The sequence below is a fragment of the Octopus sinensis genome, linkage group LG18, assembly GCF_006345805.1.
Source record: "Octopus sinensis linkage group LG18, ASM634580v1, whole genome shotgun sequence".
NCBI classification, from domain to species: domain Eukaryota; kingdom Metazoa; phylum Mollusca; class Cephalopoda; order Octopoda; family Octopodidae; genus Octopus; species Octopus sinensis.
Window position 1 is genome coordinate 14,822,155 of NC_043014.1, and position 26,922 is coordinate 14,849,076.

Here is a 26,922-nt window from a genome sequence, read left to right on the forward strand (position 1 = left end):
ATCATCATCATCATTTAAGCGTCTGTTTTCCATGCTAGCATGGTTGGACGGTTCTACTGGGGTCGTGAAGCCAGAAGGCTTCATCAGGCCCAGTCAAATCTGGCAGTGTTTCTACGGCTGGATGCCCTTCCTAACGCCAACCACTCCGTGAGTGTAGTGGTGCTTTTAACGTGCCACCCGCACTGGTGCCAGACAGAGCTGGCAATAATAATAATATTATAATAATAATAATAATAATAATAATAATAATATTATATAATAATATAATAATAATAATAATAATAATAATGATAATAATAATGATAATCATCATCATCATCATCATCATCATTTAGCGTCTGTTTTCCATGCTAGCATGGGTTGGACGGTTCTACTGGGGTCTGTGAAGCCAGAAGGCTTCATCAGGCCCAGTCAAATCTGGCAGTGTTTCTACGGCTGGATGCCCTTCCTAACGCCAACCACTCCGTGAGTGTAGTGGGTGCTTTTAACGTGCCACCCGCACGGTGCCAGACAGAGCTGGCAAATAATAATAATAATTATAATAATAATAATAATAATAATAATAATAATAATAATAATGATAATAATAACAACAACATTGAAAAATACCTTAGGAATGAGAACCCAGGTTCGAAATTTCCCCAAGACACCTGATGAAGTCAGGAGGATATATCAGCTGAAACATCGTGTTAACAACAAACAAGATGAGGACAAACATCCAAAAATGTAAATAATGTAAATAATTGATAGCACTGTATATAACGTTGGTCTATATATAATAGTAGTATAATAATAGAGGTGTATATATCCACTTTAGAATGGGAAGAAGACCTGACATTTTTGGGAAAGGCCAAGTCGGTTATTTTGACCCCAGTGCTTAAATGGTAATTATTGTAGCATCCCTGAAAGGGTGAAAGGCAGTGTTGACCTCAGCAGAATTTGAACTCACAATGTAGAGATTGATGAAATGCCTCTAAGCATTTCGTCTGGTATGCCTATGATTCTGCCTGTTCATCACCTTCATAGTGGTGTCTATAATGCTGGTGTATATATCTTTTATCGTTTACTTGTTTCAGTCATTTGACTGCAGCCATGCTGGGGCACCACCCTGAAGAGTTTTAATTGAACAAATTGACCTTAGGACTTCTTTTGTTTTTTTAACGCCTAGTACTTCTTCTATCAGTCTCTTTTGCTGAACTGCTAGGTTACTAGAATGTAAACACACAAACACTGGCTGTCAAGCAGTGGTGGGGACAAACATGGACACAAAGACACACACACACATATATACGACATGCTTCTTTCAGTTTCCGTCTACCAAATCTACTCACAATTCTCTGGTTGGGTCTGAGGCTGTAGTAGAAGACACTTGCTCAAGAGGCCATGCAGTGGGACTGAACCTGGAGCCATGTGATTGGGAAGCAAGCCACTTACCACAGAGCCACGCTTGCACCTACTTATACAAAGTTAGTGTATTTTTCATTTTGACTGGGGCCATGCTGGAGCACCGCCTTTAATCGAGCAACTCGACCCCAGGACTTATTCTTTGTAAGCCCAGTACTTATTCTATCGGTCTCTTTTGCTGAACCGCTAAGTGACGGGGATATAAACACACCAGCATCGGTTGTCAAGCAATGCTAGGGGAACAAACACAGACACACAAACATACACGTACACATATATATATATATATACGACGGGCTTCTTTCAGTTTCCGTCTACCAAATCCACTCACAAGGCTTTGGTCGGCCCGAGGCTATAGTAGAAGACACTTGCCCAAGATGCCATGCAGTGGGACTGAACCCGGAACCATGAGGTTGGTTAGCAAGCTACTTACCACACAGCCACTCCTGCGCCTATGCTATATAAATATGCTATATAAATATATGCTGCATATAAATGAAAGTTGCTTTTGTCGTTAGTTCATTATTAATTACAAACCTCATTTATTCTTTCAGCAAGTTGTGAAAGGTCAGCCGGAACAAATTTGCTGCCAGACCATGGATGTTGAACATATCGTTTCCACAAGTGGACAGTGAAAGATTCACAGATGTTAATCCAAGACTCGCAGATGTTAATGCCAGACTGAAGAATTTGACACACTTTCGAGTAACAGCCGTACCAAATGTCTTCATCTGCAAGTCTCTTCTTCACGTAGCGAGCAATGGAAGATGCTGGAATCGGGAAAGAGAAAAAGAAACAAAACCATTAATCATGGAAATTAATAAAGATATCCGTTACTCTGAATAAATGATTAAACCTTCCCTTCATCCACTTATATATAATTAATGGATAGACAAGTCAACAAGGAAAGATATCTATGTAATTAACCCTTAAGCAATCAAATTATTCAATCAAACATGATGCTTATGTATTTGCGTTATTTTGTATTAATTATGCATCGTCTTGTAGCTTTGAGATTTCAATGGTATGACTGTATATGTTTAGAATGACATTGTAGGGTAGACGTGAGAGGATGGATCTGGTCAGTTTGAATATAAAACAAGTAGAATGTTTGGGCTTGATGTGACTGGTTTGAATGTAAACAGGTTGCTGGAAATAGCAGCCAAATTTTCTACCAATCGCGTTCTGCAGGTTTTAAAGAAAATAAGTAATGAGGTGCCACGCAAAAAGCATCCAGTCCACAGTGTGAAGTGGTTGGCATTTGGAAGGGCATCTAGCTGTAAAAACCATGTCAAAACTGACCTCACCTGTGCTGGTGCCATGTAAAAAGCACTCCGCTCACTCTGTGGGGTGGTTGGTGTTTGGAAGGGCATCCAACTGTAAAAGCCATGCCAAAACTGACACAGTAGCCTGGTGCAGTCTTCTGCCTGGCTGGCTCCTGTTAAACTGTCCAACCCAAGCTAGCATGGAAGGCAGATGTTAAACAATGATGACGATGATGATGACGACGATGAGTCACCAAATCCTTTCACAAAGCTTTGGTTGACTCAGAACTATAGCAGAAGACACATATTGAAATACAGGCCTTCCCAAAACAACACAGCAACTCTACCTAACAAGCCTACTTATCTTGGGGTAAGTAGATCTTACATCCACCAAGAATGGGTGCAAAGGCTAACGGATCAGAAATTCTGGTCTTGCTTATGGCCACCACATCTATATCTAGTAACCTGAAGTCAGTGAGTAAGTGACCCTACTTCCAAGGCAACTCAAACCCATGTGTATTTACACTACATATTCCGACAAAGGTCATATTTGACAGAAGGCAGAAAGTGAGAAAGTTGCCACAGTGTGGGACTGAACCTGGAACCACATGGTCAGTAAGCAACCTTTTTACCAACATCCATGCCAGCACCTCCACAGAGCCAGGTCTGTCGAGGATCAACTGTGACTGTTGAAGTTTGAAGTAAATTTCAAAGATTATCACAAGAAGAAAGTGTGTCATGAGTATGAAGCCAATGGCTAATGAAATAAATCAACTTAGGCTGACTCACGTCGCATGTTTATTGGTAGAATATAAAGAAGCAGATGACTCATAATAAATAGTGATTTCCGTGAATTGTTTGCTGGACTGATTTAGTCATTTCTGGTCAGAGTTATGGTGAATGAAATAGAATCACTATCATTAGCATCACCATCATAACTGTTTTTATTGTCCACTCTTCCAGGCTTGCACATCATCATCATCATCGTTTAATGTCCGCCTTCCATGCTAGCATGGGTTGGACGGTTTGACTGTGGGCAGGCGAACTAGATGGCTGCACCAGGCTCCAATCTTGATTTGGCAGAGTTTCTACAGCTGGATGCCCTTCCTAACGCCAACCACTCCAAGAGTGTAGTGGGTGCTTTTTACATGCCACTGGCACGGAGGCCAGTCAGGCGGTACTGGCAACGACCTCACTCGAATCTTTTTACACATGCCACCAGCACAGGTGCCAGTAAGGTGACACTGGTAACGATCACGCTCGAATGGTGCCTTTTAAGTTCCACTGGCACAGAAGCTGGTTAGCCACTCTGTCAATGCGAATTTGTTGAGGCTGATTTTCTAAGGCTGGATGCTCATCCTGTCACCAACCCTTACCTGTTTTCCAAATGAAGTAATATTTGACTTGTGGCCAGACATGTTTTCACAGAAGATTGGAAACGAAGGACACTGCTTGATTGATGATCACACTCGTTTACAGCTACCACGAGATGCCAAGGCAAGGAGACAGTAACATGCACACACACACATACACACACATATGCAAGTGCATACACACACACAAACACACTCACTTCTACACACAACAGGCTTCTTTCACTTTCTGTCAATCAAATCTATTCACTCACAAGGCTTCCTACCACCACAACCACATCTGTGTTGTGTGTATGTGTGTGTGTGTTTGTATACATACAAATGTACATGCATACATACATACACATATAATACATATATAAGCATATTTATATACATACACATATGTACATACACACACACACACACACACATATATGATGGATGATTAATGACAGATGAGGGTTCAGTAAAATAAAGCATTAATCATGTTCTATGGACCCAAATGTGTCTCTTGAGGCTTGCTGGTGCCTTGCAAACCTTTCAGAACAAGTTGAGGACTCAGTTTCTTGAGTGGATGGCAAGGCTGGCTTTGCTTTGTGCCACAAAACCACAATGACAGGTAAGTGTCTTGCCAGTGTGCCTTCATGCTTGCATGAAGTTGGTCCTGGCTTTAAGGGTATCACAAAAGGCCCGGTTGAAGGCCCAACCTTCTGAGTTCTTTTATAGGGCTTAGAAAAACTGAAGGACCACTGCCACAAGTGCATGAATCTGAGAGGGGGATATGTTGAACAAAATCAAAATTAACTGATCCTCCTGTATTTTCTTTTTATCCAAAGCCAGGAACTTCCCAGAACTCCCTCATACACACACAGAATGGGTTTCTTACAGTTTCCATCTACCAAACTCACTCCTCACAAAGCATTGATCAGCCGGGAGTTATTGAAGACACTTGCCTAAGATGCAAATGCAGTGGGACTGAACCAGGAACCATGTGGTTGGGAAGCAAGCTTCTTACCACACGGCCCCGTTGAAACAAAACAGAACAAAAACACAAACAAAAAAGAAGAAAAGAAAGAGAAAACAACTGTAAGGCTAAACTAACCAATAACTTCCATTAAATGTCTCATTCGTTTTTCTGGATACACAGGTTCAAATTCAGTCTGCTTCCAAACATCATCCAGAATATCTTGAGTTGCTTCAATCAGCTCCAGAACATTTTGCATTTCCAGGCAGTCTAAACCGTTACCATAATCTTTGCTGATAGGTTGGAATAGCTCTTGGAAGTATTTAGCTCTCTTGCAATCTTCAGGTGAGTGACTTGAAACACTAACATCATTCCAAAATTGAAATTCGTCTTCAGGTGTGATGATTCCTGACAAAATGGTAAAGCAGAAGAGAAAAGTCTAGATTAGCTGACATATTCTTTTATTTTATATTATTTATCTTATTATTATTTGAAGGTAGCAAGCTGGCAGAATCAGCATATGGAACAAAATGATTTGTGGCCTTTTGTCTGTCTTACATTTTGAGTTCAAATTCCACCGAGATCAGCTTTGCCTTTTATCCTTTCAGAGTTGATGAAATAAGTACCAGTTGAATGCTGGGGTCAATGTAATCGACTAACCCCTCCCCCATAATTTCAGGCCTTGTGTCTGTAGTAAAAAAGATTATTATGATATTATTTTATTTTTATTTTTTTTCCCCAGCCCCATGGGAAGAAGAGTGCAATCAAGACTTTGAAGAAAAGCATGCTGAGTACCAGAACCTTCTGAAGGATTGTAGGGAGAAGGGATGGCAGTCATGGTTAATCTGATCTACAGAATAATCTGTTTAGATATAATCTGGATGATCCAATGCAGTTTGTCTACATCCACATTGGTTCATTCAAGAAATCCAATTGGTATCTTTCAGATAATTGAAAGCATCTAAGCAGATTTGTGAGGATTTTTCACTGCCCCTCTTCTACCAGCTAACCCTACTCAGTCTAAGTATTTATTACTATTCCAATCTCCCACAAGCACCAAGAAGTAGGATGTTCTCAAGAAACATTCAGATGTCCAAAGAAACTGATTATTCAGCCCAATTACTAGTCTGAAGGTGTGGAATTTGCTGCTGGATGTGTCCAGTACTGCCAGCTTACCTTCTAAAGAAACTGATTATTCAGCCCAATTACTAGTCTGAAGGTGTGGATTTTGCTGCTGGATGTGTCCAGTACTGCCAGCTTACCTTTTTGGTCCCCAAAAAATGGTCCATATCTTGAAATACAGGCCTTCCCAAAACAACACAGCAACTCTACCTACCAATCCTACTCATCCTGGGGTAAGTAGATCTTACATCCACCAACAATGGGCGCAAAGGCTAACGAATCAGAAATTCTGGTCTTGCTCATGGCCACCACATCTATATCTAGTAACCTGGGGTCAGTGAGTAAGTGGCCCTGCTTCCAAGGCAACTCAAACCCATGTGAATTTACACTACATATTTTGACTAAGGTCGTATTTGACAGAAGGCAGAAAGTGAAAAAGTCTCAATTATATTAATTTTTTGCCTAATTTGGTGTGTGTGTGTGTGGTGGTGGTGGGGCTGATGTTCTGTCTGTCTGTCTGGTTAAATGTAGGCGTTCCCAGAAATAATTTTCTGCTAATAATCCCCTGAAGTCTCCTATATTGTTGGGGGTAATTGCTTTACAAGACACCGTATGTGTTTTGACTTGCTTCGACAATTTTTATGTGTGTCAATATTGATGTTATTGATACATGATGAAATCGTTTTGCATTGATGTAATTCAGTATGATGATGATGGTGGTGGTAATAGTGATGGTAGTGATGATGATGGTAGTGATGATGGTGATACTGGTGATGGTGATGATAATGGTAGTGATGGTGATGGTAGTGATGATGATGGTGATGGTAATGATGGTGATGGTTATGATGGTGATGGTAGTGATGGCGATGATAGTGATGATGATGAAGGTGGTAATGGTGATGGTAGTGATGATGGTGATGGTGAGGATAATGGTAGTGATGGTGATGGTAGTGATGATGGTGATAGTGGTGATGGTGATGGTGATGGTAGTGATGATGGTGATAGTGATGGTAGTGATGGTGATGGTAGTGATGATGATGATGTTATTGTTGGTGATGCCGTTTGTGTGTCGTTGTTGGGATGTGGTTCTTCCATCCATTTGAACCTCCCAGTTTCATTGGTTGCTGCATACCCCCACCACCACCATTTCCTTTCTTCTTGTTTATTGCTTTTTGCCATTTGGCATGAGGATCAATTCGTGACTCATTAGTGTCACTGCAATTTTAGTTATCGTTATACTTAATCAGAGCCGACCTGGGGTGAAATAAAGCAACACCATATGAGGAAGCATGTACGCAGTTGCTTAAGCTCCTAGAAAAAACAGTTGAGTCCCCCATAAATCACACACCTTCCTACCTTTACATAAATGACACATTAGATAATGTATTCTAAAGTATGCAATGCCTGAAAAAAAAGATAAGACCCTCATTAATGAAACAATTTCTGCTGAAAGATCTGTATGTCTGTTTGTCTGTCTGTCAGGGCTGATCTACAACTGAGCAGCAGTGGCAGCAGCAGCAGCAGCAGCAGCAGCACCACCACCACCACCACCACCACCACCAACAACAACAACAACAACAACAACAGCAGCAGCAGCAGCAGCACCACTACCATTAATCCTATTATTGTCATCATCAGCATAGCAGTCAGGTATCCTGGAGTGGTTGGCATTAGGAAGGACATCCAGCCATAGAAACCAGGCCAGAACAGACAATAGAGCCTGGTGCAGTCCCCTGGTCTTATCAGCTCTGGTCACATCGTCCAACCCATGCCAGCATCAAAAATGGACATTAAATGATGATGGTGATGGTGGTGGTGGTTGTAGCGGTGGTGGTGGTGGTGATGATGATGGTGGTTGTGGTGGTGGTGGTGGTGGTGGTAATGATGATTTGCAAAGACACAAAAGTCACAGCTGGAATAGGCGTTTGACCAGCTTGATCAAGTGTGACCTGGGGTTAAACAACACCTATAACACCAACATTAACTATACTATATGTAGACCTCTGTATGGTTGCTTGCTCTGCCAGAAATAACAGTCAAATTACCTACAAATCATAACTAGGAAAGAATACATTGAGTAATGTAAACTGAGATACACAATATCTTTTATCTTTTACTTGTTCCAGTCACTGGACTGTGGCCATGCTGGGGTACCACCTTGAAGTGTTTTCAACTGAACAAATTAACTCCTTGTAATTAGTCTATCAATCGCTTTTGCTGAGCTGCTAAGTTATGAGGGACATAACCAAACCAACACTGGTTGTCAAGCATTCGAGGAACAAACAGAAATGCATACAGATACATACATACATAAAAAGCACCCACTACACTCTCGGAGTGGTTGGCATTAGGAAGAGCATCCAGCTGTAGAAACTTTGCCAGATGAGATTGAGCCTGCTGCAGCCTTTGGCTCACCAGTCCTCAGTCAAACCATCCAAGCCATGCCAGCATGGAAAGCGGATGTTAAACAAATGATGGATGGGGACAGTACCAATCTATAACTGGAGGGAATCTGTAGAAGTAGATCCAGGAAGATGCAAGATGAAGTGGTGAGAAAGATCCTCAGATGCTGGGCCTCACTGAAGAAATGACCAGGGTAAGGAATTGTGGTAATTTGCTGGACTTGAGAAGATGCATTGAACTATGTAAAATCACAATCTTCTATACATACAGGTATGCATAGGCACAGGAGTGGCTGTGTGGTAAATAGCTTGCTTACCAACAACATGGTTCCGGGTTCAGTCCCACAGCGTGGCACCTTGGGCAATGTCTTCTACTATAGCCTCGGGCCGACCAAAGCCTTGTGAGCGGATTTGGTAGACAGAAACTGAAAGAAGCCCGTCGTATATATGTGTGTGTGTTTATGTTTGTGTGTCTGTGTTTGTCCCCACAACGTTGCTTGATAACTGATGCTGCTGTGTCTACGTCCCCCACCACTTAGTTGTTCAGCAAGAGAGACCGATAGAATAAGTACTAGGTTTACAAAGAATAAGTCATGGGGTCAATTTGCTCGACTAAAGGTAGTGCTCCAGCATGGCCACAGTCAAATGACTGAAACAAGTAAAAGAATAAAAAAAGAAAATGCCCTTTGCAGGTGCTGGTCCATGTAAAATGCACTCATGCTGGTGCAATGTGAAACACACACCTGTGCCGGTGGCACGTAAAGAGCACCCAACACATTTTGTAAAGAGGTTGGCATTAGGAAGGGCATCCAGCTGCAGAAACTGTGCCGAAACAGGCAACTGGAATCTGGACAACTCCTCTCAAACTATCCAACCCATGCCAGCATGGAAAGCATACATTAAATGAATGATTATGATGACATATATATATATTATATATTATATATAATATATATATATATATATATATATAGTATATGTATGTATGTATATATATATATATATATATATATATATATATATATATATATTATACACACACCACATACATACAGACAACTTGCCCAAGGTGCGTGGCACCTTGGGCAAGTGTCTTCTACTATAGCCTTGGGCCGACCAAAGCCTTGTGAGTGGATTTGGTAGACAGAAACTGAAGGAAGCCCGCCGTATATATGTATATATTATTTTGTGTGTCTGTGTTTGTGTCACCTACCATCGCTTGACAACCGAAGGTGGTGTGTTTACGTTCCTGTAACATAGCACTTCGGCAAAAGAGACCAATAGAATAAGTAGTAGGCTTACAAAGAATAAGTCCTGGGGTCGATTTGCTCAATTAAAGGCAGTGCTACAACATGGCTGCAGTCAAATGACTGAAACAAGTAAAAGAGTAAAGAGTATATATATATATATATATATATTATATATTGGACTTTCACACAGTTTCTACTGAAGTCAGTCATAAGAAATTATTCAGCCTGGGGATATAAGTTGAAGACACTTGATCAAGATACCATAAAGTGGGACTGAACCTAAAAACATATAGTTGCAAAAGCAACATCCCTAACCACTTAGCCATGCCTGTGCCCTACAATACCCATTAAAAAAAATTAAAAAATAATAAAAAGAGAGATGGTTATAGCTGGAATACCTTTGATCAATCAAGGATCTGCAGAGGGGACAACCCTAGCATAAAACAACAACAACTATAACAGCACTACAACAACTATAACAGCACTGCTATCTCTATCTTCAATGCCATTAATACTGCCAACCATTATTTAATGTGGACACCATTAATGTTAACAGTAACACCAAACCATTAAGCATAGCAACTAAATCTCTCTTTAATCACTACGACAGGTGGGGAGGGTGGAGGAGGAGAGAAAAAAACACAGCTACAGCTGGAACACATTCTGATCAAGATTGCTCTGGAGGTTAACCATTATTACCACCATCCTTAACATCCTCACTGCCACCACAAACCACCAAAACACTCCCCCACCCCACTGCTGCCACCGCCACCAGCAACTGTGGAGGCGCAATGGCCCAGTGGTTAGGGCAGCGGACTCGCGGCCATAAAAACGCAGTTTCAATTCCCAAACCGGGCATTGAGTGTTTATTGAGCAAAAACACCTAAGCTCCACGAATCTCCGGCGTGGGGTAGTGGTGAACCCCGCTGTACTCTTTCACCACAACTTTCTCTCACTCTTTATTCCTACTTCTGCCACAAAGCAGAGGAACCATGGTGTAACCCACTATGGTGTGGTAAAACTTTCAGACCCTAGTCTAGATTGCGAATCCTCTGTACCCCAGGATGGTTCAGCTTTCCACCCGTTAAAAGCCACCGTTTACGGAATGAGGATAACAACGTAGCTTTCGCGCCCGTGCAACCACCAGTCTATCGCGTGTGGTGGGTGGATCTTCAAGTTGCCACACGCATTCTTAGTAGGTTAGAGTAGGCTCGAATTTGAGATTATTCTTTGTGGCTAATGGCGTGAGTCCTGATTGGAAGAAGTAGTAGAAGAAGAAGAAGAAGAAGAAGAAGAAGAAGAAGAAGAAGAAAAAGAAGTAGAAGAAGAAGAAAAAGAAGTAGAAGAAGAAGAAAAAGAAGTAGAAGAAGAAGAAAAAGAAAAAGAAGAAAAAGAAGAAATAGAAGAAGAAGTAGATGAAGAAGTAGAAGAAAACGAAGAAGAAGAAGAAGTAGTAGAGAAGAAGAAGAAAAAGAAAAAGAAGAAGAAGTAACAACTATGTCAGTAAAGCTTACTGTGCTAACAGGAATCATTGAGTGGGATATGATAAATGGCTTTTCTTAAACCACCAATAATCTGTTTGCTTGTTCACAGTCAATATCCATATATAAGAAAGAAAGGTGTTTCTTATATTACACAAGAAAAGTAATGAAGTGACAGGGGTAGGAAGGAGTGTGGGAGATGCAGAGGCTGGGATTTCTGTTGTTTTCTGAGAACATGGAGAATATGTGCACAAGGAAACTTCTTTTTTCTCCAAGGCACAAGCTTTCTGTATTGGCACCGGTGTAGATAGGTACAGGTGTGGCTGCGTGGTTTCTGTTTCAGTGCCACTGAGTGGCATCTTGAACAAATGTCTTCTATGGTAGTTCCAGGTTGACCAAAGCCTTGTGAGCAGATTTCGGAGACAGAAACTGAAAGAAGCCTGTCCTATATGCTTATATATGTATGGTGTGTGTGTGTACGTGTATATGTGTGTGTGTGTGTACATGTGTGTGTTACTGTCCCCTTTTTTGACATTTTGTAATAGTTGTATGACTATTATGCAAGCAGTGATGAAGGGATGTATGTATGTATGTATATATATGTATGTGTGTGTATCCTTATCTTGACGTCATGTGATTGTTGTAAATTTCCAATATTTTGCAGAAATATATCCAACTATGGGGAAAATATTACCTTGCTTGGAAACAGGTGAGTGTGTGGAAACATGAAGGGCATCTTGGTCAAAAAATTTGCCTCGCAAAACTCTGTCCAGCTTATTCAAGCATGGAAAAGCGGACAATAAAATTATGATGATGAAGACCAGTTTCCTCTCTCTATGATAGTGATGTCTAAGAGACAGATTAAGAGCAGAAACAGCTTGGCACTAGGGTTGCCACAGGGAGTTGCTTTGAGAATGTAAAAAAGTCAGCATAGACACTGCAAAACACCCTGTCTGTTGCATGCTTTCCCAGTTCCAGTAACTCATTACTCCAAGAAAGGCACCTGATTTATCAACTCTCAAAAAGATGAAGGGGAGAAGCTGAGCAGAGCAGAATCATAGCAAGGCCATACCCAATGACTTCTACACCATCCTGTATTGATTTGATTAACCATAACCAGGTTAATCAGAGCACCTCTGCAATTGTCTCTGATGAACACACAGCTCTCCCTACTTTCATATCCTTGGTTTCTTTATCAATCAAGCTACTGTCATGCATTTACATGCCACTTTCTTGTCTTGCACATCCTCATTATCATCATCATTTAATGTCCGCTTTCCATGCTAGCATGGGTTGGACGATTTGACTGAGGACTGGGGAACCAGATAGCTGCACCAGGCTCTAATCTGATCTGGCAGAGTTTCTACAGCTGAATGCCCTTCCTAACGCCAACCACTCCGAGAGTGTAGTGGGTGCTATTATGTGCCACCGGCATGAGGGCCAGTCAGGCGGTACTGGCAATGTCCATGCTTAAATGATGCTTTTTATGTGCCACCTACACAGGAGCCAGTCCAGCGGCACTGGCAATGACCTCGCTCGAATGTTTCACATGCCACCAGCACAAGTGCTAGTAAGGCAACGCAGGTAACGATCACGCTCGAATGGTGTTTTTAACGTGCCATCAGCATGGAGGCCAGCTTGTTGCTCTGGCCACGATCTCACTCGTATGGTACTCTTAGCACTCCACTAGCAATGCTAAATAAGCCTTTATCATTCTGTATACGCTACATCTGATGCTTCACATTCTCAGTTTTTCTCTCAAATCACTTACACTCTGTCGTATATGCACACCGACATCACCCATCCAGTGGAGCATACTAGGTCCATTTGTTTCAAGCGTTCGCATATCCTCAGTAGTCACAACCCATGTCTCAAGGCCATATAACATAGCTGTTCACATACAGGCATCATACAACCTGCCTTTCACTTTGAGGGAGAGGACCTGTGTTACAAACAGACATAGCAGCTCTCTGAACTTTGCACAGCCTATTCTCATTTACGCTAACCCTCTTCCTAATTAATTGAGCGATGACCCTTTCTATAACTTACGTCACCTGTGCCAGCAATTTGATGCTGCTGTAATTATTTCTGTCTGGGGCATCCCCATTGCTTTTGTAGCGGTTGATTATAATGCTGCTACACCAATCGTTGGGCATTACTCCCTCATGGACAACCTGATTAACTATACGGGTGATTAGGTCTTGTCCCACTCCACCAGACATTTTTATACATGTGTATGTGTGTGTGTGTGTATAAATGTACGTGTGTGTGTGTATATATAATATATATATATATATATATATATATATATATATATATATATATATATATGTATGGCCTCGTGCTAGTGGCACGTAAAAAGCACCATCCGATCGTGGCCATTGCCAGCCTCGCCTGGCCTCTGTGCCAGTGACACATAAAAAGCACCATCCGATCGTGGCCGTTTGCCAGCCTCGTCTGGCACCTGTGCCGGTGGCACATAAAAAGCACCATCTGATCATGGCCGTTGCCAGCCTCGCCTGGCCTCTGTGCCAGTGGCACATAAAAAGCACCATCCGATCGTGGCCGTTTGCCAGCCTCATCTGGCACCTGTGCCGGTGGCACGTAAAAAGCACCATCCGATCGTGGCCATTTGCCAGCCTCGTCTGGCACCTGTGCCGGTGGCACGTAAAAAGCACCATCCGATCGTGGCCGTTTGCCAGCCTCGTCTGGCACGTAAAAAGCACCATCCGATCGTGGTCGTTTGCCAGCCCGTCTGACTGACACTGTGCCGGTGGACGTAAAAAGCACATCCGATCGGGCCGTTTGCCAGCCTCGTCGGCACCTGTGCCGGTGGCACGTAAAAAGCACCATCCGATCGTGGCCGTTTGCTAGCCTCGTCTGGCACCTGTGCCGGTGGCACATAAAAAGCACCATCCGATCGTGGTCGTTTGCCAGCCTCGCCTGGCACCCGTGCTGGTGGCACATAAAAAGCACCATCCGATCGTGGACGTTTGCCAGCCTCGTCTGGCACCTGTGCCGGTGGCACGTAAAAAGCACCCACTACACTCATGGAGTGGTTGGCATTAGGAAGGGCATCCAGCTGTAGAAGCATTGCCAGATCAGACTGGACCTGGTGCAGCCTTCTGGCTTCCCAGACCCCAGTTGAACCGTCCAACCCATGCCAGCATGGAAAGCAGACGCTAAACGATGATGATGATGATGTATGTATGTAATACACACATACATACACACACATATGTTGAACTGAGTGGTTAATGTCTCTAAGTAACTGCTGTAGACAGTAGTAGCAGCTCACCATGGCAGAGGAAGTAGACGATGGTTGGCGTTATCGTGTTATTTGTCAACAAGCAGCCAGACAATGCAGTAACACTGTGTACAAGACAAGTGGCAGATGTCAGTGATAAATTACAATGTTTGGTGCAATTATTGGAATTGTCACTTATTAACCAGTTCAGTCTAAGAAAGTATGAAGACTGATTTACATCCGTTGGTGTTGTTCCAAGACAGACAAACCAGCAGAATTTCCAGAGCGTCAAACATGCTGCCTTTGTGGTATTTGACCTGCTAAGGTGGCAAGCTGGCAGAATCGTTAGCACGCCGGGCAGAATGCCTAGCGGTATTTCGTCTGCGTTACGTTGTGAGTTCGAATTCCGCCGAGGTCGACTTTGCCTTTCATCCTTTTGGGGTCGATAAATTAAGTACCAGTTACGCACTGGGGTCGATGTAATCGACTTAATACCTATGTCTGTCCTTGTTTGTCCCCTCTGTGTTTAGCCCCTGTGGGTAATAAAGAAATAGGTATTTGACCTGCTTCTCTGCAATCAAGAAGGTGACGAGGAAGTGCTGTTATGCAAAGCTGCTCAACAGGGAGAATACACAGGATGAAAAAGGGACTCTGTTATACTGACCCTACTGAGTTGATAGCAATGTGGTAAATAAAGCAATCATGAACATGAAGGGATGGGAAGCTGTAGGTCCCTCAGGAATAACTGCAGAGATGCTCAAAATATCTCATGTGATACAGCATATGATAACCATCTGTAATCAAATTGTACCTGATGCTGTCTGACCCTAAGACTGGAGAAGCAATATCATTATTCTTTTACTCTTTACTTGTTTCAGTCATTTGACTGCGGCCATGCTGGAGCACCACCTTTAGTCAAGCACATCGACCCCAGGACTTATTCTTTGTAAGCCTAGAATTTATTCTATCAGTCTCTTTTGCTGAACTGCTAAGTTACGGGGATGTAAATACACCAGCATCGGTTGTCAAGCGATATTGGGGAGACAAACACAGACACACAAACATATACACACACATAGGCGCGGGAGAGGCTGTGTGGTAAATAGCTTGCTTACCAACCACATTGTTCCAGATTCAGTCCCACTGCGTGGCACCTTGGGCAAGTGTCTTCTACTATAGCCTTGGGCCAAGGCTATATACATATATACGACAGGTTTCTTTCAGTTTCCGTCTACCAAACCCACTCACAAGATAAAGATAAAGGAGATGCATTAGAGAGAAACAACTAAACTGGCACTAGTAGTCTGGTTCCTCTTTAGTTACTAAACTGGCACTCCATCGGTTATGATGACGAGGCTTCTAGTTGATCGGATCAATGAAACAGCCTACTCATGAAATTAACCATGCAGGTGATTGAGCATCCTACAGACACACATAACCTTGTTTGCTCCTTCTTGAGCCATGCCTGGCTCATAAGGGCCGGTTTCTCGGTTTCCTTGGCATATAGGTTCCCCACCTGGACGGGACGCCAGTTCGTCGCAGGTGAGCCGCATGATGCAGGAGGAAAGAGTGAGAGAAAGTTGTGGCGAAAGAGTCAGCATAAGTTCACCATTATCTTCTGCTGGAGCCGCGTGGAGCTTAGGTGTTTTGCTCATAAACACACACATCGCCCGGTCTGAGATTCGAACCTGAGATCCCTCGACTGCGAGTTCGCTGCTCTAACCACTAGACCATGTGCCTCTACACACATAACCTTAACATAGTTCTCAAGGGAGATTCAGCATGACACAGAATGCAACAAGGCTGGCCCTTTGAATTTCAAGTACAATTCAATCTTGTAAGCTGAGTGGACTGGAGCAATGAGAATTTAAGTTTCTTGCTCAATGGCACAACGTGCCACCAGGAATTGAATTCACTGGTGATCAGAATACCCTCACCACTAAGCCATGTGCCGTCACAAGAGAGAAGCAACTACAGAGGAATCAAGATACTAGATTAGTATGAAGGTCATAGAAGGGGTCAAGACCCGATAGGATGAGGTTTAGCTTTGTCACAAGAGAAGGCACCAAAGATGCATATTTCTTAGTGAGGCAATTGCAGGAGAAATACTTGGCTAAGAATAAACCACCATTTCTGGCTTTGACTGATTTGGAGAAAACATTTGACAAAGTACCATAATTAGTAATTTGATGGTCAACGAGGAAACTAGATGTAGATGAATGGCTTGTGAGGTCTGTACAAGCTTTGTACAAATAGGCAGTAAGTAAAGTGAGGGACGACAAAGATTTCAGTAAAAAATTTGACATGGGGCAGAAGTAGTCTATGAAGGTTAAACCTCAGCTCCCTTATATTGGTCATAGTCCTAAAGACTAACACAGAATGATTTAAGACTGGATGGCCATGGAAACTCCTACAAGCTGAGGATCTAGTCCTCAGGGCTGAATCTATAGTGGAATTAATGGGGAAATTCCAAGCATGGTAATTAAACCTAGAATTGAGAGGTGTTAAAGTAAATTTAGCAAAGACAAAGGTTTCAGCAAGTAGGAAAGAAGACAGAACCCTATTCTCTTCAAGGAAACAAACTTGCTTGATATGCAGAAAAGGAGTAGATAACATTATTTACATTCGACGGATATTTGTCCTCATCTTGTTTGTTGTTAACACAACGTTTCGGCTGATATACCCTCCAGCCTTCATCAGGTGTCTTGGGGAAATTTTGAATCTGGGTTCTCATTCCTAAGGTATTTTTCAATGTTATTATTATTATTGTTGTTATTGTTCAAGTCACTGCTTGGAATCAAACTTGGAATCTTGGGGTTAGTAGCCTGCGCTCTTAACCATTACGCCATATGCCTGTGGGCAATTATGGAGTGAATTTTAGGGCTTGTAAATCTAATATTTTTCTATCCTTCCTTAATACTGATTCCTATATGCTGCTCACATCTGCACTTGGTCTGCTTAGGAGATTGTTGTGTCCTAGCATATGTGCTGCTTCTTTTAGTTTCCAGTGGCATTCTCTATCTATTATTTTAACTTCACCCCACAGGGGGAGGTGGTCTCCATTTTTCCATACATGATCAGCTATACCCGATTTATCAATATTTCCTCATGTCACAGCTTTGCAATGTTCGTCTACACTTATATTGAGGGGTGGCATGTTTCGCCTTTGTATAACCTACCACAGCTGTATGGGATGGAGTACACGCAGTCTTTGGCCATATTCTCTTCTATTGGTGGTTTTACTCAAATGAGATATTTGCGAAGTGTTGTATTACTCTTGAAAACTCCATACACTGTACTTGATGTAAGCTATGGACACACAAGAGATGTACTCTTTTACTCTTTTACTTGTTTCAGTCATTTGACTGCGGCGATGCTGGAGCACCGCCTTCAGTCGAGCAAATCAATCCCAGGACTTATTCTTTGTAAGCCTAGTACTTACTCTATAGGTCTCTTTTGCCGAACCGCTAAGTTACGGGGACGTAAAAAACCAACATCGGTTGTCAAGCGATGTTGGGGGGACAAACACAAACACACATATATACATATATACGACAGGCTTCTTTCAGTTTCTGTCTACCAAATCCACTCACAAGGCTTTGGTCGGCCCGAGGCTATAGTAGAAAACACTTGCCCAAGGTGCCATGCAGTGGGACTGAACTCAGAACCATGTGGTTCGTAAGCAAGCTACTTACCACACCGCCACTCCTATGCCTGTAGTGAAATTACTGGCAGACTAACAGAGAAAGTAAGCTACATGTGCAACAGATGCTCTGGAGCAATACGTAGCAGTATCACTCTTAAATATCTGGCTGGCTCACTAGAAGTAGTTGATAGCTTTTGTTACCTAGGAGACTTAACCAGCAAGGGAAATAGTCGCTCTGAAGATATGGTAGCCAGAGGAAGAATGGATTGGAGAGAGGACAAAGAGCTTCTATCACTGTGACAAAAGAAATCTTTTCCCGAAGAACAAAAGGTAGGTTGTATGATGCTTGTATTAAAACTGCAATAACAATAATGATGATGATGATGATAATGGTTTCAAATTTTGGCACAAGGCCAGCAATTTTGGGATAAGGGAGAAGTCAATTACATTGACCCCCAATGTTCAACTGATACTTATTTTATTGACCCCCAAAAGGATGAAAGGCAAATTTGACTCTGATGGAATTTGAACTCTGAATGTAAAGATGGACGAAATGCTGTTGTTTTCCCAGGGTGCTAAAAATTCTGCCAGCTCACCACTTTAATAATAATAAATAACAATAATAATAATAATAATAATAATTAATAATAATAATAATAATAATTAATAATAATGATTCTTTCTTTAATGGCCTCAAGGGCCATAAAAATAATGAGGACAATACAAAGGACAGTGGGGGTTTACATGGAAACAAAAAGAAGCAGCAGCAGCAGCAGTAGTAGTAGTAGTAAGTAGTAGTAGTAGTAGTAGTAGTAAGTAGTAGTAGTAGTAGTAGCAGCAGCAGCAGTAGTAGTAGTAGTAGAAGTAGTAGTAGTAGTAGTAGTACAGCAACTAATCTTGTTTATACATTCTGTAAAGGTTTTGGATGAAGAAAGCCACAATTTAACAAAATCGTAGCATACATTGATTTGTCAGCTGAAGAACCTGATACGAAATTAAATAACTATGGCAGAATTGTTCTTTATCCAATGCAAACGCATGTTATGATTTATAATTCTATTCCCATTTTATTTTATGTTTATGCTGCAATTGGTTTCCAATAATTCAGACATTCACAGCAACAGAAAAGATGGTTCGGTGCCAAGTATTTTGCATAGCACAAACTTCTAAACCATATTGTAAAATAGTAGCAATGGAATTTTGAAACCAATGGCTGAAACTAAAAAAACCTCAATTGCCAGCTTTACCTCCATGAAAAACTGCAGTGTCTATCAACAGGAAATATGAACTATCCTATTGCTGCCACCGGAGGTAATCTCTCCTGAGGAACTTCAAACTACTAGCTGCCGACAACCAAGATATATCACCTTAAAACTGACTGATTCTCAATCAAGATAGGATTCCCAGCCATCAATGCCTACACAGACTGAGGGTTTCATTTCATGAATTTTCTTTATTTTTTGCATATTTAGACAGAAAAATGGAAACAGTATTCGAAGCTCTTTCAGCCATTTGTTTGGAGATATCTCTTATGGATGTACTGTGTTGGCAGTGCGTACATGCCACTGACAAAGCCCAATGAGAGAGAAATGTGTATCTAGTAATCCCACTGCTGCTGTTGGGAGACTCTTGTCTGTTAATAATATTCTTTCACCCTTTTACTTGTTTCAGTCATTAGACTACAGCCAGGCTGGAGCACTGACTTAAAGGGTTTTAGTCAAAGAAATCAAGCTCAGGACTTATTCTTTGTAAGCCTAATACTTATTTTATTAGTCTCTTTTGCCAAACTGCTAGATTACAAGGACGTAAACACACCAACATTGGTTGTCAAATGATAGTGTGGGGGACAAACACAGACACATATATAGGCATAGGTGCGGCTGTGTGGTAAGAAGCTTGCTTCTCAACCACGTAGTTCCGGGTTCAATCCCACTGCATAGCACTTTGGACAACTGTCTTCTACTATAGCCTCAGGACTTATTCTTTGTAAGCATAGTATATATATGTATACATATATATATATATACATATATATATATATATACATATACATATATACATATACATATATATACATATATACATATATATACATATATATACATATATACATATACATATATACATATACATATACATACATATACATATACATACACATACATTCTCTTCCCGTCTGTCTTGATAGACAATGGGTCGCGCCAAGGGTGGGGCCTACTTTGATGATGAGCAGTGTCTGCTGTGACTGAACAGTCCAATTCTAGAGTGGCAGTCCCTGGTACAGTTGCTGCACACGAACATCGATGGGTACGTGTGGGGTGTTGCTGCAGTTGTCCTCCTCCTGTCCCGCCTGTCCGACCACAGCTGTGCTCTCCTTTCCTCAGCCATGGAAACGCCTTTCCTCACTGTCCGACGCCAGGCAGAGCGGTCAGCAGCTGTTACCTCCCACGTGTCCACACAGATGTTGGCAGTCCTCAGGTCGCGCTTGCACACATCCCTGTATCATAGCTGTGGACGTCCCTTGGGTCGGGATCCCGTGGTGAGTTCGCTGTACAGGATGTCTTTAGGCATGCGACCGTCCTGCATGCGGCAGACGTGTCCGAGCCAGCGCAGTCGTCTCCGCACGAGGAGGGCATGCATGCTTGGCATATTAGTCTGTACTAGGATACATATACATATATATATATATATATATATTTACCCTTATTTGTAATTGCTAATAATTTTCACCTTTAAAGGTATTTTTAATATGCTGGCCACTTTGATGAAATTTTTGGAAAAACGTTTATCCTATCATCATCATCATCGTTTAACGTCCGTTTTCCGCGCTAGCACGGGTTGGACGGTTCGACCGGGGTCTGGGGAGCCAGGGGCTGCCCCAGGCTCCAGTCTGATCTGGCAGTGTTTCTACAGCTGGATGCCCTTCCTAATGCCAACCACTCCGCGAGTGTAGTGGGTGCTTTTTACGTGCCACCTGCACAGGTGCCAGAGGGGTCTGGCATCGGTCACGATCAGTTGGTGCTTTTTTTTTTTTGTGCTACCGGCGCAGCAGAAGCCAGTCAAGGCGGTGCTGGCATCGGTCACATTCGGATGGTGCTTTTTATGTGCCACTGGCACAGAAGCCATTCGAGGCGGGGTTGGCATCGGTCACGTTCGGATGGTGCTTTTTATGTGCCACCGGCACAGAAGCCAGTGGAGGCTGCACTGGCAACAGCTACGTTTGGATGGTGCTTTTTATGTGTCACCGGCACAGGTATCACAACTACTACTGTTTCCATTGATATTTGGTTCGATGTTCATGTACATGCACTTGACTCAACAGGTCTCCTCAAGCACAGCGAGATGTTCTGGGATCTCACGATCGGTTGGTGCTTTTTATGTGCCACCGGCACAGAAGCCAGTCGGGGTGGTGCTGGCACTGGCCACGTTCGGATGTTGCTTTTTATGTGCCACCGGCACAGAAGCCAGTGGAGGCTGCACTGGCAACGGCCTCGTTCGGACGGTGCTTTATATGTGTCACCGGCACAGGTATCACAACTACTGTTTCCATTGATATTTGGTTCGATATTCATGTGCCACCGGCACAGAAGCCATTCGAGGCAGGGTTGGCATCGGTCACGTTCGGATGGTGCTTTTTATGTGCCACCGGCACAGAAGCCATTCGAGGCGGGGTTGGCATAGGTCACGTTCGGATGGTGCTTTTTATGTGCCACTGGCACAGAAGCCAGTGGAGGCTGCACTGGCAACGGCCACGTTCGGATGGTGCTTTTTAAGTGTCACCGGCACAGGTATCACAACTACTGTTTCCATTGATATTTGGCTCGATGTTCAGGTGCCACCGGCACAGGTATCACAACTACTGTTTCCATTGATATTTGGTTCGATGGTGCTTTTTATGTGTCACCGGCACAGGTATCACAACTACTGTTTCCATTGATATTTGGTTCGCTGTTCATGTGCCACCGGCACAGGAGCCATTCGAGGCGGGGTTGGCTTCGGTCACGTTCAGATGGAGCTTTTTATGTGCTACTGGCACAGAAGCCAGTGGAGGCTGCACTGGCGACAGCCACGATCAGATGGTGCTTTCTATGTGTCACCGGCACAGGTATCTAGAAGTATATATATATATATATATATATATATATATATATATATATATATATATATGACAGGCTTCTTTCAGTTTCCATCTACCAAATTCACTCACAAGGCTTTGATTGGCCTAAGACACTTGCCCAAGGTACCACACAGTGGGACTGAAGCCAGAACCATGTGGTTGGGAAGCAAGATTCTTACCACACAACCACTTGTGTTTTCAGACATAGTACATCCATAAGAGATATTATCTCTAGATGAAAACTGCAATTATTTTGCTTTTGCATGATGTATCAGCATTAAGTATGATATACGGATGGCTAGTTTACTCTAACACTGCTTCTGTTTCACAACCCATGGCAGCATGGAACATGATTGGTAAATGAATGTATATATATATATTTTTTACTTGCTTCCGTCATTTGACTGCAGCCATGCTTGAGCACCGCCTTTAGTTGAGGAAATCAACTCCATTACTTATTCTTTGTAAGATAGTCTTCTTTCAGCTTCCATCTACCAAATCCACTCACAGGGCTTTGGTCAGCATGAGGCTATAGTAGAAGACAGTTGTCCAAAGTGGTATGCAGTGGGATTGAACCTGGAACTACGTGGTTGAGAAGCAAGCTTCTTACCACACAGCCACACCTATGCCTATATATATATATATACACACACACAAGAGGGTACTGAGAAGTTCCTGGTTTTAAAGGTATTGCATAAGGCCTGGTTGGAGGTCCAATCTTCCAAGTTCTTTTATATGGACTGCTGTAATAAGTGTGTGAATCTGAGAGGGGAATATGTTGGATAAAATCATAATTAACTGAGCCTCATGTATTTTCTTTTACCCAAAGCCAGGAGTTTTTCAGCACCCCCTTGTGTGTGTGAATGTGTGTGTGTGTGTGTGTGTGTATGCATGCATGTATGTATACAGGGAGAATTCACAAAACAAAACAAAAGACGAAGACAGGTGGTGTAGACAACAAACAGATGTATTAGTATAACGCTTGGGAAGTGAAAAAGCCTTTAAGGTTTCGAGCCTATGCTCTTCCACAGAAAGGAGCACAGAAAGAAATTGTATAAAGGATTGTGGGTAAGGCCAGAACAATGTGAAGTAAATGCAAGGCAAATCACAAGTAAACAAATATATGAATTAATGTAGACTTACCTTGCATTTAATATTTCGCATTGTTCTGGCCTTACCCATGATCCTTTATACAATATATTCTACGCAATGTTTCATAGTAATTATTCCATATATATATTAAGGTGATTCCCACTGAGCATTCTCAACTTCTCTCCTAAATGTGAGTAGCCCTGTAGCCGCTCTACAAGAAGAACCTGTCTACCAACCCCTTCTCTCAAGCTTTAACCCCTCATCTACTAGCATAGAGGTGCCTGCCTCCCCCACCTCAGGTTTTGTGGTCTTGTGCCAGGGGCACAAAAACTGCTCAGCAAATGCTGTAAATAGTAGGCATTTGAAAGGACATTCAGTCATAGAAACCATACCAAAAGAGACACAAGTGTACAAAGGAGCCCTTAAACCCATCAGATCCTGTCGAACCTTATCATCCATGTCAGCATGGAACATGGACATTAGATGATGACAATGATGATGATGCTATATAAGTGTGTGCATCTATATATATTTGTATATGAGCACAACACCCCCCGTCCAATGGACAGTGCTGAGTTGTCAAACATTTAAACCAATTTTCTCAAAACAACTTGTCCGACCGTCCCATAGGCCTCCCCTTTGAGAAATTTGAGACACCCAGCAAAAGAAGAAATAAAGATATACTTTTTTCTATCCCAAAGAAAAACGATTTTATTCACACAAATATGCAACCGAAGAGTTTAAAGTACCAGTAATGATAAGGCTGTTGACTGGGAGAACACAAACATGGTTTAAACAGTAAGCTTGGCAGGAAAGAAACATGCCTTTAAGCAGTACAAAAACAACAAAAAAAATGGAAGGTGCAGTTATGTACAGGTTGACGGAAGAAAAGCAGGACAAAAACTGCTTTATCGATTGCATTCTCACCTGGAATCGATTTTTGTAATTTTTTCAAGACTTATACACGCCCTGATACTGTCGGTATCTACATATCAAATTTGAGCGCAATCGGATGGAGGATGCCCGAGATCCTAGAAGACACGCACACAGACATACAGAACGGATTTTATATAATAGATATGTCTGTTGGTATGTATGTATGATTTTTCTTTGAGTTTAATGTAAGTTCTTGAGAGAGTTCAAGCCAGTCACTAACAAAGCTAGTGAGTTAAGAGAGTTCCCAATGTTTGTGAATATATGGTTGAGTTGGTGTGTTAGTTGAACTGTCGATGCATACACCCAAGCATGTGCAACTATTCTCATAGAAATCTCAGATGTGGGTATCTTTTGGAAAGTCTTACAAATCTTCATTGTGCCACTAATTAGATTGAATTTGGAGAATATGCATCAATTTCTTTTGTTCTTTCTCTGTGAAACTGAATATTTGTGGGTTTTTTGTGTAAATTTGTTGGTGTATGTATGTATGTGTATATATGTATTATTCTGCCGAGAATAATAAATTACAAAATTATCCAGCTGATTAGCCTGACAATAAGACAAATATGTTTCTTATTGCGCACTTCTCAAAAGACAGAACTGTTTACAAGTGAGTTTCAACAACCTAATCAAAACACTGTTAAAACTACTAATTCCAAAGTTATCTATTTTCTTAACAATACCAATTTATATAACAAGCACATATACACACAGGAAAATTTATATGACAGAGAACATACACATACAAACACACATGCTCATAAATCCATACAGTTATGCTGTACAATTAAATATAATCACAATGGCATTTATTTTTTCAAGTACTCAGCATGCAAACAGAAGTGTGTGTATATAAAGACGTACAGATATATATTTACAAGCATGTATATATTACATGCAATCACAGTTGCCATCAGCTTTTTTAGCATTTTCTGTTCTATGATGGCTCTAATTACAGGAATCTCTGTCCATTCTAGAAACATTTTTTAATTGATGTCAGCTCACCATCCAGCTGCCAGTATACACATACATACTTATTTACATATACATATATACATGATCATTGCTGATTAACACACAGAAATGCATTGATCAAGGAGTATCTGAAGACCCAGTGGTGGTGTGTTAAGCTGAATAACTAAGCAAATCTACTTCCCCCATACATACTCTTTTATTCTTTTACTTGTTTCAGTCATTTGACCTTGGCCATGCTGGAGCACTGCCTTTAATCGAGCAACTCGACCCTGGGACTTATTCTTTTGTAAGCCCAGTACTTATTCTATCGGTCTCTTTTGCCGAACCGCTAAGTAACAGGGACATAAACACTCCAGCATCGGTTGTCAAGCAATGCTAGGGGAACAAACACAGACACACAAACACACACACGCACATATATATATACATATATACGACAGGCTTCTTTCAGTTTCCGTCTACCAAATCCACTCACAAGGCTTTGGTCGGCCCGAGGCTATAGTAGAAGACACTTGCCCAAGGTGCCACGCAGTGGGACTGAACCCTGAACCATGTGGTTTGTAAACAAGCTACTTACCACGCAGCCACTCCTGCGCCTATACATACATAACTGGAACTGTACAAATCTGTAGAACTTTCCAGACATTTGTCATTTAAGTATCTATGAGCATGTCTAGACATGCAACTATATGCATGAGAATACATACATAAAACAAAACATACAAATCTGCACATATGGTTGACACTCCGTCGGTTACGACGACGAGGGTTCCAGTTGATCCGATCAACGGAACAGCCTGCTTGTGAAATTAACGTGCAAGTGGCTGAGCACTCCACAGACATGTGTACCCTTAACATAGTTGTTGGGGAGATTCAGCATGACACAGAGTGTGACAAGGGTGGCCCTTTGAAATACAGGTAGAACAGAAACAGGAAGAAAGAGTGAGAGAAAGTTGTGGTGAAAGAGTACAGCAGGGCTCACCTCCCCCCCTGCCGGAGCCTTGTGAAACTTTAGGTGTTTTCGCTTAATAAACACTCACAACGCCCGGTCTGGGAATCGAAACCACGATCCCACGACCGCGAGTCCGCTGCCCTAACCACTGGGCTATTGTGCCTCCCTCTGCACATATATATACAAAAAATACCTGATATTGTTAAAATTTTAATGAAGGAGTCTTGGATCAATGTTCGAAAGCGGTTCTTTCTCTATTGGCATGAAATCTGGAAATAAAACTGAACAATGACATACATACATATATAGTGAAGGCAGATGGCCTAGTAGTTAGGGTATTGCACTTATGAATGCTAGATTGTAAGTTCAATTCCTGGACCGAGTAGTGTGTTGTGTTCCTGAGCAAAACACTTCATTTCATGTTGTTCCAGTTCACTCAGGTGTAAATGGTAGCCCCATGACAAAGGGAATGGAGGAAAGTTGGCCTGTTCCCTTAGCCAGCGGGTTGGCATTATTTGAAAGCTAAAATGATGCAAGGTGCCTTATAACCAGTGATACAAAACAACATCTGATAGTCTGGTCATTCACGTGATATATATATGTATATATATATATATATATATATATATAATAAATGAAAGAATTATCGCTATGGACTCCGAGTGGGCAGTCATCTAAGAGTTTTTGTTCATCTTGATGCTGACATAAATTCCT

At 41.9% G+C, this 26,922-nt stretch overlaps 1 protein-coding gene across 2 annotated transcripts in view; it reads right to left on the minus strand.

Annotated features, from left to right (window-relative positions):
• LOC115221696 (cytoplasmic dynein 2 heavy chain 1-like) overlaps window positions 1-26,922 on the minus strand; it is a 398,382-nt gene that overhangs the window by 360,911 nt on the left and 10,549 nt on the right. For both annotated transcript variants that reach the window (XM_036510740.1, XM_029791902.2), the window contains exons 4-5: window positions 5,127-5,396; window positions 1,942-2,174 (exon numbers count right to left, since the gene is read on the minus strand). In XM_036510740.1, the coding sequence (XP_036366633.1) occupies window positions 1,942-2,174; window positions 5,127-5,396 (503 nt within the window). The remainder of the gene's footprint in view (window positions 1-1,941; window positions 2,175-5,126; window positions 5,397-26,922) is intronic.